Here is a 17,694-nt window from a genome sequence, read left to right on the forward strand (position 1 = left end):
TGACAGATCAGATATCCCTCGTTGCCAAGTTGCCAAGGTGACGTGTTGCGAGGAATAGAATTAATTAGCAATTATCAACCTAGAAGCTGGAGCTTGGTCCAACCGATGAATTAAACAACTTATAATTTTGCTTTGTTTTTTTGTGCAAAATCATTAAAGTTCATTTAGGATTTATTAAATTGAGGGCGTTGTAAAAAATGGCGAGTGGTTTCGATAAAGGCAACATTGCCGGATTTTCAATAACGTGAAAACTAGAAATCTTGTGATAGCAAATTGACAGGAAATGGCAGGACCAGGACATGAGTTGAAGGTGACAGCTAAAAGGCAAAATGGTGTTGTAAACAAGTTGTTTTTCTTTTAATGTTCAAATAAAAGTAAAATTAAAACATAAAAATACCTAAAATGTCGGAGTTAAGTGATAAATTCGTAAACTTAGAAGTATGCGACGATATCTTCAAAGATATAAAGTATTTTATTACTGGAGAAGTTCACGAGAAGGTAAGTTATTGCGGCTAACTGCCAAAATTAGAGCGAAAGGCTCCGATTTGCAAGGCGTTCAGCAACCATTGATCATACTTCTGAGTTAAGAACAATAACTAAGCTTCATTGGTTTTTGAGTTTTTATTATACACAAGTCATTAGTATACACAACGAAAGTCATATACAAGTGTGGTGTAGAAATTCAAAGTCTTTCTATTTTTCTAGAATGAAGAGTTGCTGAAATCAGGTGGCGCAGAACGCCAAAACTACTTTTCTGAATATGTAACGCATTTAATTGTGGGCAACAACCCCGAAGAGAATGACGTTGCCGACGCCAATGATGTCTATGAAATACCAGCAGTGACCCCCAAGTGGATTATCATGTGTGCTGCACTTAAAAGGCGCCTCGATCTTGAGCCCTATCTCTTCACTACTGAATCTAAACTTTTCACTGGCTTTTCCTTTTGTTTCTCAAATATCAGAGAGGACAGAAATAGTCTCTGGGGCCTTATAACTTTTAATGGAGGAAGTGTACATTTGAAATTATCGCGATTTTGCAATTTTTTGGTCACTGGAGTAACTAACAGCCTTAAGTATGAAAAAGCTTACTCGCTTGGTACTGAGCGCATAAAAATTGTCACACCTGACTGGATTCTGGAAGCTGTGAAAACTAGATCTCTTCCAGATCCTGCACTCTTTCATCCAAAATTGATAAACTGGCCCAAACCAGTTAAACCACCAGAGCCAACTACTGTGATCACTGGATTTGAGCCTGAAACACTAGAAAATGGCAGGAAGCCCGAAGAAAAGGTTTTGCCTGACACAACTCAAGCATTACTTGAAAAACTAAAGCAGCGCATGCCTTGGAATCAACCTCCTCCTACTTCAAGTCCCTCAGAAATATCCAGCAGTGAAACTGTAGGCCCTCCTAATGTAGTTGCTCCAAGTTTTCTAAGCAAAGTTCAAGCCCATCAGAGAGAGGCAGTATTTAAATCTCCAGTTTCACAAACTCCTCCCACTCATTCCATGCCAGTTCCTTCAAGTTTTGTGTCTGTAGGTACTCAATCAGCAAGTCATGTTGCTAGATCTACAATCCATCACCCCCCCAATAATCAGCAAAACCATCAGCTGCCACAACAACCAAACGTCCAAAATAGCCCACTTAATATCAGCCGTTTATTAGGACAGGCCCAAGTTAATAAACCTAACAGTTTGCAGCAATTGCGAGGGCAATTGAACACTTCCCAGATCCATCATCAGCTGTTGCAGCAGCGCATTCAGCAACAAAACATAATTCAGCGGACTTCTTCAGGGCAGGTCAATATAAACCAACAATTGCTGCATCGACACTTAAGTCAAGGACAACTTATAAATCAACAAAACATGATGAACCAACAAAATATAATGAACCAAAATCAAGGCTTAAATCAAATGGGCCAAAATCATGTGGGCCAAATTGAATCTCAGAGTCAAGATTTAGTTCAACAAAGTCAGAGCAATACTCCATTTAGTCAATCAATGGTCCATACTAGTCAAGCAAACCAACAGGTTGATGCCAATCACCAAAGAAATCAAATTGAACACTCGCCAAGCCGCAGCCAAGTAATGTCTCCTCAACATAACCAAAGTCCGCTATTAAGCCCTCACCATCAGCAGCAGCAGCAGCAGATTCAGAACCAGCATTTGAACCATCAGCAGCAACAGCAAATGTCAGTAAATCAGTTGCAACAACAGCAACAAAATCAATTGCTTCAGCAACAGACCAATCAACTTCTGAACCAGCATCAAATTCAACTAAGTCAACACCAAGCAAGGGCTAATCAGTTACTAAATCAACAGCAAAATCAAAACCAATTGAGCTTGCAACAGGAGAGAGTCAATCAACTTTTGGGACAACAAAGTCAGAATCAGATTCTACAAGGGACTCAGCAGTTGCAGCAGAGTCATGACGATTTACAGAATCAACTGCTTAGTCCTTCTCAGAACCAACAGCAAATGATGCAACAAGGCCAACAAAACCAACAATTGATCCACAATCAGATGAATCAGCATGTGATGCAGCAAAATAATCAGTTAATGCAGCAGAACCAGTCTAATCAAGACATGATGCAGCAGAATCAACAAGTTATGCAGCAGCAGAATCAACAAGTTATGCAGCAGCAAAACCAGCAGGTTATGCAACAGCAGAATCAACAGGTCATTCAACAGAATCAGTTAATTCAGCAAAATCAAACGATGAACCAGCAAAATCAACTTAGTCAACAGCAAGGTGCTATTATTAGACAGTCGCAAATTATCAATCAACAAACTCAGCAACTGTTAGGACATGGCAATCAACCCAATCAGCAAGCCTTGCTGAGTTTACCTCCAAATCATCACTTAAGTCAGTTGAGCCCGCAACAAATTCAACAGTTGCAGCAGCTGAAGAGAGAACAACAGCAGTTGCTAAATCAAACTCAGAATCAACTAGGCAATATGAATCAGCAGAACGTGGGATTGAATCAGCAAAATTTGAATATAAATCAACATGCAGTTGTTAATACCAGTCCAAACCAGCAGTTAGCCAGTCAGAATCAGCAAATTATTGGGCAACAGCAGATACAAATAAATCAGCAACAGTTAATTCAGAATAGAGTAATTCAGCAGCAAAATTTAAATCAGCAACTTAATCAAGGGCAGGCTTTTGGGGCATCAGGATTAAATCAGCATTCGTTAAATCAAAAGCAACAGATGTTTGCTCAACAACAGCAAATGAGTACAAATCAAAACCAGCAAATTCTTCAAAATCAGCCAAATATGCCGAGCCAATCGCAGTTTATTAGTCAGAACCAGTTTGAGGCAATTCAACAATCGAAGTTGAACCAAGTCGGTCAAAATCAATTAGGCCAAATAAACGTGCAGTCCTTAAATCAGCAACTGCAGCAGCAAAATTTAGGGCAACAGTTAAATCAGCAATTACTACAACAGAGCCAGCAAACCAGCGTGAATCAGGGTTCCCTAGGGCAGCAAAATATAAATCAGACTTTGGGGTTGGAGCAAAATTTAGGGTTGATCAGCCAACAACAGACGAGCCTAAGCCAACAAGGGGGCTTGGCCTTAAATCAGTCAACGATGAACCAGATGAATCCGGGGGTCAATCAGCAGGTGATACGGGGACAATTTCCGCAACAGGTTCTAGTAAATCAGGGACAAGGGGGAGGGCAGAGGGCGCAATTAAGCCAACAAGTTTGGGCTCCTCAGCAGCAGCAAGCGCAGCAACAGCAAGCTGGGACGCCAATTCAAGGTAAGCTGAATTTAGGGGATTGGTGTAAGGAAAAGGAAATAACCATTTTTTCAATGGTGAAAAGTGAGAGTTTCGTGTGCGTTGAACTGTTTATTAATGAGGGTGCCTTATGTATCGAATTTTGGTGGGTATTTTAAATGGAACTGGAAAGAAGTGTGTTCTGTTGTTCTTGCTTTTTAAAGTTGAAAAGTTTCTTAATTTTTCATTTATTTTTAATTAAAAAAATTAAATGTCATATAAATCAAAAAAATTAAATTCACCAAAAATTTTAAAAATTAAAGCAAAAACCTGTCCGCAGTGAGACAAAAAAGGTTTCAACAAGTTGAAGTATGTTTTGTGTGACAATAAATATTAGTTTTAAAATAAATCCATAAAAAAAAACCACAAATATTCCTAATATATTTAGACAGCACAGGAATTTCAAATTTAGTTTGCAAATTCAGTTGCCTACTTGCTTTAGTTATCGTTTGCAAAGCACGTGCAAAGGATCAACATGAAACAATACTAATAACAATCATTTTATTATTGTATTGTACGTTATTAAGTCTTATTCGACATGTGCGAAGAAGAAGAAGAGAAGTGGGAACGTAAGCATTAACTCTTTAAATGTAATTTCCCTGCCCTCATTAAAAATTCTACCCTAAGTGTCAGAAATTAATCCAGGCCAGCAGATAATCCGCCATCCAGTGAATGTAGCAGTACAGCAATCTACCGCCAACGCTGCAGTTGGCCCCAGGATACAGTGGCCCCCTGGACAACAACCTGGAGTTCCGCAGAGGCAGTTCATCCAGCTTGGTAAGACAAAAATGTGTTACATTTCGTGATTACTCACGTGTCTTTTTACAGATGCACACACGCATAATCAGCTGCAGAAAATGCCGCCTGACCAACAAGCCTTATTCGTTGCCAAACTACAGCAAAAACAGAGGCAGTTGCAGATGGCTAAGCAAATGCAGCAGAGAGCAGGGGGCCACATATTAATCCGTGGTGAGATTGGAGGAAGCCGAAAGAGTATTTTTAAATTTCTATCATATTTTTTTCTTTCAGGGAATGTTCCTCAAGGTTTAACACCTCAGCAGCAAGTGCAGTGGTTGCAACAACAGGCTAAACAACAGGGAATAGTGTTACCACCCAATATTCAACAAAATCTAACTGCAGGTAAGTTTCCAGTAGTTCCAGGCTGTTTATTTTTAATAATTTTAATCCGCAATAAAAATTTTTTTAGGTAATATAACATCCCAACAACCAACAGCACAACCACCGGCTTCACAGCCGCCTCAACAGGCCCCTGGCTTGAGCCCCATTAACCCGCCAACTGCGCCAGTGACGCAGCCATTTGTCGGGGGGGACCAGCCCACTGCGCAGCAATTGCAGATGAGACAGCAATACAGGTTCGATGTTTTCTTATTTTATGAAGACTGAATATTGAAAACTATCAAACAAAATGAGTTTAATTTTTTTCAAATTTATTATTTTATTTGTTATGTACAGGGTGTCTCGTAAACCTTCGACAATACTTCGCCTGATGAAAGGCCCATCCTTGAGAAGTCAGAAAATGAAAAAATAGCATTAATGAAAATATCATAGATGTCGAGATATATACACTTTTTTCAAAATCGACAAAAACTGACATAACTTGATATTTCGTATTATCACTGTTACACCACTCCATATAGAAAAGCAAAATTTCCGTATTAGTTTCGTCAATGGTCATAGTTCAAAAGCGTATCAAAAATTTTACATGTATGCTTCGGATTTTTTAAAAACATTTTTATTTTAACGTAGTCCTTAGAACTCTATTTCTGTTATGTAACTTTTGCTCTCTACTGTAGCAAAGGATGTACAACTATCTTGAAGCCTGTAGGCTCAAAAAGTAGCACCATTCTTCTAGATTCTGAAATGATATAATAAGTACTTGTTCCTTAAAAAATAAATATTTCTTGAGCCTGTTAGATGAAACAAGTACAATTTTTCCAATACATTACAATACCGTTTATTTACGCTACTAATGAAAATTAAAACTAAATAATACTAATTAATGCCAAAAAAACTTAAAGCAAGTGTTCAAAATGACCCCCATTGGTTCTTATGCACGCTCGGCATCTTTATATAAACGATCTTTTTATTGAGCGATATTGAGTTTTAATTTTCATTAGTAGCGTAAATAAACGGTATTGTAATGTATTGGAAAAATTGTACTTGTTTCATCTAACAGGCTCAAGAAATATTTATTTTTTAAGGAACAAGTACTTATTATATCATTTCAGAATCTAGAAGAATGGTGCTACTTTTTGAGCCTACAGGCTTCAAGATAGTTGTACATCCTTTGCTACAGTAGAGAGCAAAAGTTACATAACAGAAATAGAGTTCTAAGGACTACGTTAAAATAAAAATGTTTTTAAAAAATCCGAAGCATACATGTAAAATTTTTGATACGCTTTTGAACTATGACCATTGACGAAACTAATACGGAAATTTTGCTTTTCTATATGGAGTGGTGTAACAGTGATAATACGAAATATCAAGTTATGTCAGTTTTTGTCGATTTTGAAAAAAGTGTATATATCTCGACATCTATGATATTTTCATTAATGCTATTTTTTCATTTTCTGACTTCTCAAGGATGGGCCTTTCATCAGGCGAAGTATTGTCGAAGGTTTACGAGACACCCTGTATATTGTTTGAGAATGTAAAACACTGTAGTACTTTCTTTTTGGTATAGGTTACAATTGCAACGCGAACAGGCCCAGAAAAACGCCCTAGTCCAGCAAGGGCCGGCATTGCCGGGCCAAACTTTGGTCAGACCAGCCTTGGTTCAACCCCCTGCCGCCGACTCCACCACCAATCCTCAAGTGCAAGTTAATCCGAAAACTAAGACTGCGTTAGCTAATATGCTAAGTATCAAACTACAGAGCGGTGGGACTGCCGGACCTCCTGTTCGCCCTGAGGGTATTCCTGAACCTTCTGCAGCGGGTACTTTAAGGTACCCTCTTCGTCATTACAATTTCTTTTTAAGAGCGTGTGTAGTCTTATGCAAAAATTTATTCATTACTTTGAAAGGTTTAGAGTCGGTTAGGAGGATTTGTTTGAGCTTGTTTAAGTCACGGTACAAGAAAGATAGGAGTAATGTTTTCTCTCTCCTTCCGTTCAGGGCTAATACCAGATGTTTTTGTTTTTCGGTTATGTTTAGACTGATTATTGAGGTACCTCCCAGAATTAGTGGATTTTCAGTGCCAATTTAGGATAATGTTTTGATCACCAAAATATCAAGAAAGGGCACTGCTCTCTCTATTTCATTTTTCAATGTAAATTGGGTATGTTCGTTACAATTGTTAAGAATTTTGAGGTTGGGGTGTAAGGTGTTTAAGTCATCCAGTGAAAACTAAATAGGAACAGTATCTAGCTTGGTCATTCTGGCTCCAATATTAATCAAAGTGTTTAGAGCTGGTCTCGCATAGGGACATATTCCAATCAGTTATTCCCAGTTCAAAGCAGTATCAGGGTATTCTTTTGAAACAGAATTAACTACGTATTCTACGTTAAAAAATAGTACTCTCTAGTTTGCTATATTAACTATATTCGAAAATTGTTTATCAAAATTCAACGGGGTTAAAGATTCAGATTTTTTTAAAGTTTCACTTCAGAGTTGCTTTATTTATTGAAATATCAAATTGATATATATGGAAAGTACACTTCTGTTTAGAATCTAGACGGTTGTAATTGACAAATTGTTAGCAATATGCTCAGGGTATTACTTTTCCAGAAATCAACAATTCCCTTGTTCACCAAATTGAACAATATAACCTTTGTAACGCAGACTTATTCTCCGTATAATGAGAACTATGATCATTTTACAGAATGATGACCGCTCAACATAACGCAGCCATTAATTCGAAACCTCAAGAAATAATCGCTCTACACCAGCGAAGGGCCATCGGCGGTCCTGGCGGGGAAATAATAAAACCCCCAACTGGAGTACCCACCTTGCCTCTTACACCTCAAAACGAGCCTCCAAAGCTGCAATTCAACCAAAGTAAAGCTCCAGTTCCAGTCCAACATCGGGTCGGTCCGTTTTATGGACATAACCCCAACTTGAAATGTGAGTCTTAAACCAGATTTTATGAGTTACATTAATGTTTAGTTTTTATTTTGAATCGATAGTCTTTAATATGGTTGCTGTGATTTTAATGGAAGGTGGAGTGTATAGTATGTAATTTCTTTATTTTTAGTACCTCCAGATCTATTTCTTTTGGGATGTATTTTTGTAGTGGTGGAAGTTGAGCAGTATTTAGAGGAAAAGTTGCCTGGATGGCAACAAAAGATTGAGAAATACGGAGGTAAAATTGCGTTTTTTACAAATAGTTTGCATTAAACTTTGGATCTGTTATAATTTCTAGGTGAAGTAGAGAAGCAATACTGCAATAAAGTGACTCATGTCTTGTGTGAAACCCAGAGACACGGGGTGGTTATGCAAGCGTTGAGGGACATGAAGAGATGTGTAACTATACGTTGGCTTAGCGACGTTATCCTGAGAAAACAGGTAAGTTAAAAAGAAAATGAAATCAATTTGGCCCGTCGAAAAACAGATGAGTCATATGAATTTTAGGTCCTTCCTCCTTGGACGGCCCTCCACTTGCCACAAATATACTTAGACATAACTCCAGCCTCGAAACATTTGATTTCCACTAGTGGCTTTGAGGGTAATTTAAGGCAAGTGGTCAAGCAAATGGTGATGTATATTGGAGCGAAGGTAAGGGTCAAATGCAGGGTGATAATGTGATGATAATGAAAAAAATAAGTATGTAAATAAAGTTTAAGGCGTGAATGTTTGAGGAATGTTAAGATAAAAAAATTTTATTAACACATTTTTATGGGAAAACTCAAATATTTACTCAGTTTTTTTTTGTGTTCCGATAGAAAACTGTGATATGTCTAGAGTTAAATAACCATCACTTTTTTGTTGCACACTGTGTGCCATTTTTGTTGGAAAAAACTGATTGATATACATCAATTACCATCAATAACTTCAATTATTGCAGTGCACTGTTTACTTCTCCAAACATAACACGCTATTAATATGCTCAAAAGCCGAGGGCAAGAAGTACAACCACGCAAAAAAATGGGGAATACCAGTGGTAAATGTCCAGTGGTTAACGGATATAATCCTGGGCAATTTCACTGCCATGAATCAAATGGATAGTCAGACGTACCAGACCTACACAAATCCTCCGAATTTGAGTTTTGATCCCAAACTCGTTCCAAATATGATGAGTAAGTTCGAAAATTTCAAAATTTAGTTTGGTATTAATTTGTTCAATTAGTGGCGTGGAAGGCTCCTATCAACATATCCCAGGAATCTTACGAAAGGGTAAAGCGGTCAGCGTCTCCAGTCAGTTTGCCCAAAACCAAAAAGCAGAAAACAGAGCACACAGACGAGAACGAGAATATCACAGAAGAAGTTGTGAATTCCAATTATAAAGTATTGCTGTCGCACTTTGATTCTGCGAGGTCGAAAGAGTTGGGCAAGGCAGTGAGGTAGGCATTGGACGGTTTCGGTATAGAGTTTCTTTGAATTAAATGATATTTCATTTTTACTCAAGTTCAAAAATTCATATAGAGAAAAAAATAATTATTTTATATAAAATACATTTTTTAAATAGAACGAAGGCCCTGCATATTGTGTGTAGAATATTAAAAAAAAGCATATTTTTGTGCTTTCAAATATATAGGGTGTGCGTAAACTTTTACAGGGCTTTACAGGCTTCTAAAAGAATATTAATTTGTAGGGAACTGGGCGGAATTGTAGTCAAGGATCACAGAGACTTTACTCACTTGGTAGTTCCGAAACTTGCAAGAACTCACAAACTGTTATTCGCAATTGTTAAATTTTGCCACATTCTTCCTGAAAAATGGCTCGAGGATTCGCTGAATGCTAAGCAATTTCTACCAGAAAATGGATTTTCCCTTCCGCTGGAAGAATTCAACCAAACCTACAACGCCAACTTTGAAAAAGTCATTAAAACCTCCACAAGACAAAACTTGCTTGAAGGCAAATCCTTCTGGCTGACGCCGAGCGTGGTCCCAAGCAAGAAAATCGTGGCTGAATTAATCGAGCTTTCCGGAGGGAAACTGGAGCGAATACGCAGGAGCAGAGCTCAGATCGACGCTACCAATCTCACCTCTCCTCTTTCATACTTCATTATAACAGCGAAGGAGGATTTACATTTGGTGGGGGATCTCCTGAAGAACAAGAAAGGCAAGCAAAGGGTTGTGTGCAATGTGGAGCTGATATTCAGCGCAATCTTAAAGCAGGAGTTTGAGGTAGACCCGTACGCGGTGAGTGTTGTATGATCTTTGAGGAAACGGAGGTGAGATCGGCTAAAGCGACTGCGCGAGATGCTCCTCGATGATTCGTCCTCGGAGAGAGATAGTTTGCCGGAGTACCGAGAGATTTTTGATTGAGGGTGATGGTTTGATAAGTTGGTTGAGAATTTTTTTTTAAAGAGAGATAGAATTTCATTGTTATTTTGGGGTAAATTGACATGAGTGTAAATATAGTGCCAAAGTGTGTTAAGAGGTTTGTTTGCTGAAAGAAAACTTTGTCCACTGAAATTCGCCACAACCAAAGGCTTCTCAATACTAAATGAAGTACAAAACTAGTTCATCAGTTGTGGTATTTACAACCCTGAAAACGAAGGTTAATTCCCATGTAGATATAGCTGTTTTTACTCCTGGATATAAGTCGGAATTTGGTCTTTATGGTTAGGTGTAAATATTAGTGAGAGATTTTCCATTGTCATTAGCGACTCTTTAATAATATATAATTATTATAATAGGTTCCGATAATTTACGTTTATATATTGCATCACTGTATATGTTTATATACGATGTTGCTATATTACTTTTTTGTTCTCATAATGACAAAATTATATTCTTGTGCGAACAAGTTTAATAACGATCTCCAAAAAATCATTTATTTTGTATATCATCTATCTATCTAGAGTGTATAATGTAACTTTAGTAGAGTAAGTTTTCCTAAGAAATATCTTGGTATTGTCTATATAAATTAAGTCGTCCCTATGCTGCCACCTACAAGATTCTTAGATCTTTACATCGTTGTGATTTATTTGTTACATTACGAATACCTACTTAAGAGGATCTACAAGCTGGTGTTTAGTAAGCTCTGTGATACATAAGTAGGTAGTACTATTACCGATAGTTAAAGCATAATTTCACTTCGCTATGCGGTTAAATTGTATATTCTTTAATCCTTTGTTATTGTTAGGCATAATGAAGCTTAAACCAGGTTCTTTTCCCTATAGCATTTCATACATATATAGTACTTGTAAGTGCTATAGGTATCGATCACCAATTTGCCCTATGGGCAATTCGTATGTAAGGTGTATAAATGTTCAAGTTTAATACGCTTACATGTCTTCAAATAAAGATTTGACTTTAATCTAATTGTTATCTTTAATGCAGACAGAAAAAAATTATTCATAGAACGGGGGACAATTTGCCCCTATTATGCCGAAACACTCAAATAACCAAAAGTCCAACGCCCCGAAACAAAAGAAGCATTATTAGCTAATTACCATAATCATTATGGTAATTTTACACATAATCATACAATAAGCTTATTACCATAAAATTTCATTACCTTAGTTCATTGGTACCCGCCTTAATAAAACCGGGCAAGGTCTTTTGTTACCTACTCAAGAAAATTGGGGTGCCTCTCATCAAGTTTCGAGAGGCGTGATGCTTTGTTTCCTTGTCTATCTTGCATAGGTAAACCTAAAACGTATGTCAGGTATTGAATAATGTGCGGCGCTGCCAATTTGACTAAGATAAACTGCTGAACATTTTGGTTGACTCTATTGTATAAACTGATGTGGCTTGTCATTTTAGTTTAATTTAATTTTTATTTTAATTAATTTGGACAATACAGGTAAAGGAGGATCTAATAAAATAAGTGGCAAAAATCCATCTTTAAAAGAGACATGTATCATGTTAAACTTTACATAATGAGCAATTCCATGCACATCTTTGGTCTTACCTTTTTATTTGATTAAAAGCTTCCTAAAAATATATCAAACGTTTCAATGGCCATGAACGTCCAACTCTTCTTCAATTTGCTGCTAGTTTATTTTGTCAGCATTCCTGAAGGGTTGTTTTTTCGTTATCGTAGAAGTGGCAACAACGCAAAGAAACACACAAAGATGGCGTCGTGAAATGTTTCCTCGTCGGTGTCCCTTATCTCGATTTTGATTGAATAAATAAACAAATAGATCGAGGCGGCGCCTAAATAATGTTTAAATGATAAATACAACAAACAATCTACGTGTAAACCGTAAAAAATTTACGGTTTTAAGCCAAAAAGGCCGCGAAAATCGACCGTGAAAAATGTGATTTTCTTTGTTCGGGCGGCTGTGCAAGTGTCCATGTTAGATCTTCAGTTGTTTCTGGTTATTTTTTGGACATCTCCGATCTCCCTGTGTCCCTGTTTTACCCTTTGGAGCACTTTTCCAGGTAAGTTTTACAGTGTTTCATTAAATTTCTGATGGTTTCCGCTAGTTTTCATTGAATATTTAGATGTATGTCAAAAGTATTATTGGGCGTATCAGAGGGCATTGCTGCGAAGATCACACTGGGCCGCTATTTTGATATATTAGGGTTTCTTCCAATTTTTATTAAAAATATCGATTGGAAGCTTATTGTGCTTTCCATGCGAGCCATAAATGGCCCTTAAGGATTTATAGCTGGAGTTAAGCTTAGTTCCGTCCGGTTTACTTGAAAAATTAAGTTTGCCACTGGCAATTTATAGGGGTAGAAGAATTCTCATAAAATGACTCAGCTTCTGCACAAATTGTCTTTATTCTTGGCGGTTATAAGATGCAATTCAGATCTCTTATTTCTTAATCAAATCCCCTTTTTCTGATTCCCTTTTTTTTCTAATTTTAGGAATCAATCCCCAACATTTTTCTCCCCAATTCTTTTGCCCTACATAGCAGTAGGTCATAGAATTTTCACTTTTTCCATATCTATCTCTTTCAGTGCTACATATGCAAGTAGTGTCAATATTAAATTTCCATGGTCTACGTCCCCACTGACCTATCAGTTTGTTTAGCATTTTGCAATTAAACCGAAAATGATAAATACAGAGTAGCCAAAAAAAGAAGTTATTAATTAAGTACAATTTTAAACAAAAATAACATGAATGTTTGTCAATTGTAATGTCTTAAAAGCAGAATGAGTTGTTTGACATCCTATGTGAGCTTCAAATAACGCTATTATAATTTTCTTAGTGACACCATGTTTAAGTTTGAAATTATGTGTCTTCTCTTTGATTACTTCAATTTTTTAGTTTCTGATGTTTTAAATAATGTGTATCTACTGCATGGTAATAAGCGCAAAGTATGGCAAATAATCAATTATTTGTAATTTTTGAGATATACATATGTATAGCTGTTAGTTCAACTTAGGATATTATTACTTTCGTTACATAAAGTTGGTTTCAAACAGATATTTTATACAGGCTGCCTCATAAAAAACGAACGAAGCTATAACTTAGTTATTTACAAACAGATTTTGATGAATAAAAAAACCAAATAAAATGGTATTGTTCAGACTGCTAAATATCAATCAAAGTTGAATTTTTAAACTCAATTTCTTCTGCTTCAGGTGCCAATTTCATAATTTTAAATAGAATTCTGTATTTCTTGACATGTTTTAATAGAAGATATTTTTCTCAATTTGATGACGTATGACAAGTTAATGCGTGTATGTCAATTTTTAACTAAAAAAAAATGAAAAATTTTATTTCTTAGAGTATTAATGCATTGTCTTGAATGTTATAAAAAAATTTTTTAGAACATCCATATCATCGTAAATGGTCTTCTAAACATTTAAATTTATTACAATTAGGTACCTCTATTAGGAAAATGAGTAGAATAAAAATGTACCGCTTCACTGGAGTTCTTTTTAGTGTGGAAATACGTTTCAAGCATATCTGTAAATTCACTGTTCATTTAAAAATTTTTTTAACTGAAACTGCCACTTGATATTTGTCGCTAATAATAACACTGATAACTATGTTTGTTGCACTAAAAAAGTAATTTACAATTATCAGACTTAAAGCATAACTGCTCACAGAAAATTATGATGAAGAATGATGTGTTTCCAATGGTTAAGGGCCATTTTGTCTTGTTCCTTCTTCCTGGGTCTTAATGGGCTCCACTTGTCCATGGCGCCAGGCATCTTTGCACATGATAATATAATGGGATAAGATGGGATAGAATGCAGATGACTACAAGAAACTCAGATGGCCCCATGATGATACAGAGGGCTACATAATTCATGTTGTTAAAATTTTAAAAAAATTTCAGTTAAATATTGATGTAACATTAAATGGTCATGGATCATCAAATTCAGAAAAATACTTTTTATCAAAAAATCTAAAAACAAATAAGGAGTTCTATTAAAAATTCTGCAATTAACACTTGAAGTAGAAGAAATTGAGTTTTAAAAAATCGACTAACATTATTTAGTGGTAAAAATTTCTTGCAACTAGGAAATTTTATCTTTGCGAAACTTCTGGACGTTTAGAAAAGATAATTAAAAAACATCAAAATTAATGTCAAGCAAAATACCACTTAGCACCACTACAAGAGCATGACAACTTCTGCTTTATCACGAAAGGAAAAAAAAGCTTTTGCTCACACCCACTTTCATTCACTAAATGACAGTTACATGACACCCACTTTCACGTAGTAAATGCAAGTTACACGACACTCATTTTAACTTACTGAATGTCAGCTGTACTAGCGAGGTGGTTCATGAATCTTTAAAACGAAAGAACACCTGATTTTTTGGATTATTAGTTTATTTCGTATTAAAAACATACAAAAAACTTTACACCTCGCTTTCGGCAAAGGCACGGCTTAGAGTTGATACCATAAAGGATGATCAATACACCACATACATGCAATATGCAGCGTGTTTCAGAAAGTCGGCATCATATGGGAATTTGTTTTATTATTGTTAATAAAGTAAATTCGATTGCGACGAAAGTTTGTGCTGGTCTTTGGATTAGAAAAACGCAAGGAAATAGTTGGCCTCGCATGACTTAGTTCCTGTCAAATTTGACATTTTTTCTAAGAATGTCAATAAATGGTTTTAGATTTCATTTTTTCGAAAAAACGTGTTAGAAAAAGTTTCTTAAAGTCATATTTCACGTATACGAACCGAGTTTCATCGCAAAATAAACATTTTAAATTCCCTTTAAAGTGATGTATCATGTTCCTACACCTAAATCGCTATATTTCACTAATAAATGCCGTTTTGTGTATCGTCTATAAACATTGAATTCTTTCAGCTCTTTTGCCGAAGGTGGCTTTGGAACGCCATGTTTTGCTAACAATTGCGCGTCGTATCTAAGATCTCTGGGCCACGCTAAAAGTGCTGGAAGTGCAATTTCCGAATTGAACGTGAAAAGTACAGTGGCTCGAATAACAAATTAAGTTTTATGATGATGTTACAAAGCAAATGTGTTATCCAACAATGTTGTACAACAGTCCTCTTTTTTAAAATTCTGTTGAAAAAACACTTCAAATAATATTAAACTACAACTTATTACTCAAGTCAACAACAATTTTATTGTTTTCATATTTTTCCCTGGCAGGCGGTGCCACCTAGAGAGTAACATTGCGATACGCAATATTGACAAAAGTTGAAAATGCACGCAACCACATAATTGAAAATATCTCGAAAACGGTTAGAGATACGAGTCTTTTTGCCGAATACATTTCTGATTAGAACAGTGTTAGAACTCATAAAAATATTGAAGTTATTGTCACTCAAAAAAAGTTAGGTCGATTTTTTGCACCTAGGCAAGGCACAAGTTTTGTATGGAACAAGTTTAGTTGAGTTGCACCGAATACTCATTTGTACCATTATATGTTGTAATATACAAAGGATATCGTCCTATATTTTAACTTTCAACAATCATCTGATCTGGAACATGATCCGTTTTGTCTACAGCGAAATTTTAAAACAAATATCTCACAAATTGTTAAAAGCTCAACTAGAAGTGCTGAAGCCTCGACTGAAGGTAAGGGCAATATATGGAAAATAATTAAAACTGATACACAGTGTTGGCTAAAAGAGGATAAACAAATATAAAATATAGGATTTTTAATAATTCATACTATAAAGCCTGTATTAAATTAAATGGAATTTTTCGACCAAATAGCTAATTGAATTATCGGATATTGTTAAAATACGTGAAAACATAAATATAGTCCTAACCAAAAATAGGGGAACAAAATAAACTTAATTTAAAAAATAATCAAAATTCATGTTTTGAAACATAATACGTAAAACGATGGAATGGATCAGTATCTGGTATAATATCCCTAATTTTTATTAAATAAAATAAAATGTAAGACGTTCGATAATAAACAAATCCATGCTTATCCATGATTCTTGCAAAGCCGTGAATAGTAGATCTCGATTTGTGAAAGTTTGTGGCCTAATTTCGTTGTTCAGGATCTTCTAAAGATTTTTTATCGGATTAATATCGGATAGGATTTCGAGGGACATGTCATAACTGGGACCAATTCATCCTGCAAAAACCACTTAACCAACTGTGAAGCGTGTTTTGGCTCGTTCTCATGTTGAACGGTAAATAGCAAAGGCATATTTTCTTCGACATAAGGCAGCATGTGAGTTTCCAATATATTTTTGTATATAAATCTCCATTATTCCCTCAATTCTATTCAGTGGGCTCATTTCATATCCCGAAAAACATCCCCCAACTAACACTGAAGCTCCACTGTACTTAATAGTAGGTTTTGTATACTTTGACATTAAATGAGCGTTAGGGGGCGTCATACACGGGTAATACAATCTGAAGAGAACAAATTAAACTTTGATTCATCGCTGAAACAAGCACGCTTCCGCTGCCCTAGTGTCCTATTTTTATGTTCTTCAGCAAGGGGTTTTTGGCCGGTTTTCTGGAAAATAAAGTACTATTGTCCTAGAACTTATTGAGGGCACATCTATTTCTTCAATTTTGGCTTTTGTTTTATGTGAGAAGAGAAAAGCATCTCGAATGGACATATTTTTAACCCTCTGTTAGTTGCGTATATATCTAACAGGTACATGCTTAATATGTACGTATATGCAGATTGCTTGAAAACGAGTTAAGATATTGTTTTGAAATGAACAACAGTCTTCAGGTAGTTATTTTGAACTGTATCCTAGCTCCAGACCCTTACCCGATTCTTTATGATGCCATAAAATTGTTCACGTGTTCCAATACGAGTTATGTTGAGTGTAGGTTTAATTTTCAGTAATTTTTAAAATTGAAACTAACGGTTCGGTAACGAGATTTTAATGACAAAGAAAATAATACAAGGTGTCTGGTCGCAAAGAATACCGAATCAGTTCTGGCCCTTTTAGAGACCCGATTCGTAATCGGAAAAAATAATATAAACCATACAATCGATACGCCGAATATCTTATTCAGCGTCTAGCAAGATGTGAACGTTGGCATAACATACGTACATACCTCTTGGGAACAACGCGACTAATCTTGTTGCACCTGAGTACGCGAGTTCGCGTACGCCCTGAATAAGCGACTTTATTTATTATTTTTGCAAGTGATAAAGATGAGTAAAAGAATATTTGACCTAAATAATACAGAGCACGTTGGAGATCTGAATCGCTTAGCTTTTGTTGATGAGGAAAAACTTGATGAAGTTCCTGTAGAAGACTTTGGAAAATTTGATGTTGTTTATGGTTGCGTGTATGCTGCACATGAAAACAAGAATTAATTTTTGAACCTGTTTTTCTAATTTCTCTGTAGCGAAAAGAAAAGTTGAAACAGTGAAAATTGATTCAACCGTTTTGGAACAAGAATTTTTATGAAG

The 17,694-nt window shown here is 36.0% G+C and overlaps 2 protein-coding genes across 4 annotated transcripts in view; both read left to right on the forward strand.

The window, feature by feature from the left end:
• Positions 1–285: 285 nt before the first annotated feature.
• Ptip (PAX transcription activation domain interacting protein) lies at positions 286–11,222 on the forward strand. The gene is made up of 14 exons (XM_066401712.1): positions 286–498; positions 706–3,763; positions 4,427–4,558; positions 4,610–4,750; positions 4,811–4,921; positions 4,989–5,154; positions 6,486–6,746; positions 7,621–7,862; positions 7,993–8,100; positions 8,161–8,303; positions 8,370–8,513; positions 8,803–9,034; positions 9,085–9,298; positions 9,550–11,222. The coding sequence occupies exons 1-14, from the start codon at positions 403–405 to the stop codon at positions 10,112–10,114; spliced, it is 5,613 nt and encodes a 1,870-aa protein (XP_066257809.1). The 5' UTR covers positions 286–402; the 3' UTR covers positions 10,115–11,222.
• Positions 11,223–11,986: 764 nt separating this feature from the next.
• The window catches only part of LOC136416521 (uncharacterized), a 71,930-nt gene continuing 66,222 nt past the window's right edge, over positions 11,987–17,694 (forward strand). For all 3 annotated transcript variants that reach the window (XM_066401719.1, XM_066401723.1, XM_066401724.1), the window contains exon 1: positions 11,987–12,292. The gene's annotated coding sequence lies outside the window, so the exon portion shown is untranslated. The remainder of the gene's footprint in view (positions 12,293–17,694) is intronic.

Source organism: Euwallacea similis, chromosome 23, assembly GCF_039881205.1.
Source record: "Euwallacea similis isolate ESF13 chromosome 23, ESF131.1, whole genome shotgun sequence".
In the NCBI taxonomy this organism is placed as follows: Eukaryota; Metazoa; Arthropoda; class Insecta; order Coleoptera; family Curculionidae; genus Euwallacea; species Euwallacea similis.

Excerpts from the sequence above, each read along its gene's own strand:
- Ptip (XM_066401712.1), top strand. The coding sequence starts at position 403 with ATGTCGGAGTTAAGTGATAAATTCGTAAACTTAGAAGTATGCGACGAT. Across the intron at positions 8,304-8,369 it reads ACGTTATCCTGAGAAAACAG|GTCCTTCCTCCTTGGACGGC; the intron begins GTAAGTTAAAAA and ends TATGAATTTTAG. Across the intron at positions 9,035-9,084 it reads ACTCGTTCCAAATATGATGA|TGGCGTGGAAGGCTCCTATC; the intron begins GTAAGTTCGAAA and ends TTGTTCAATTAG.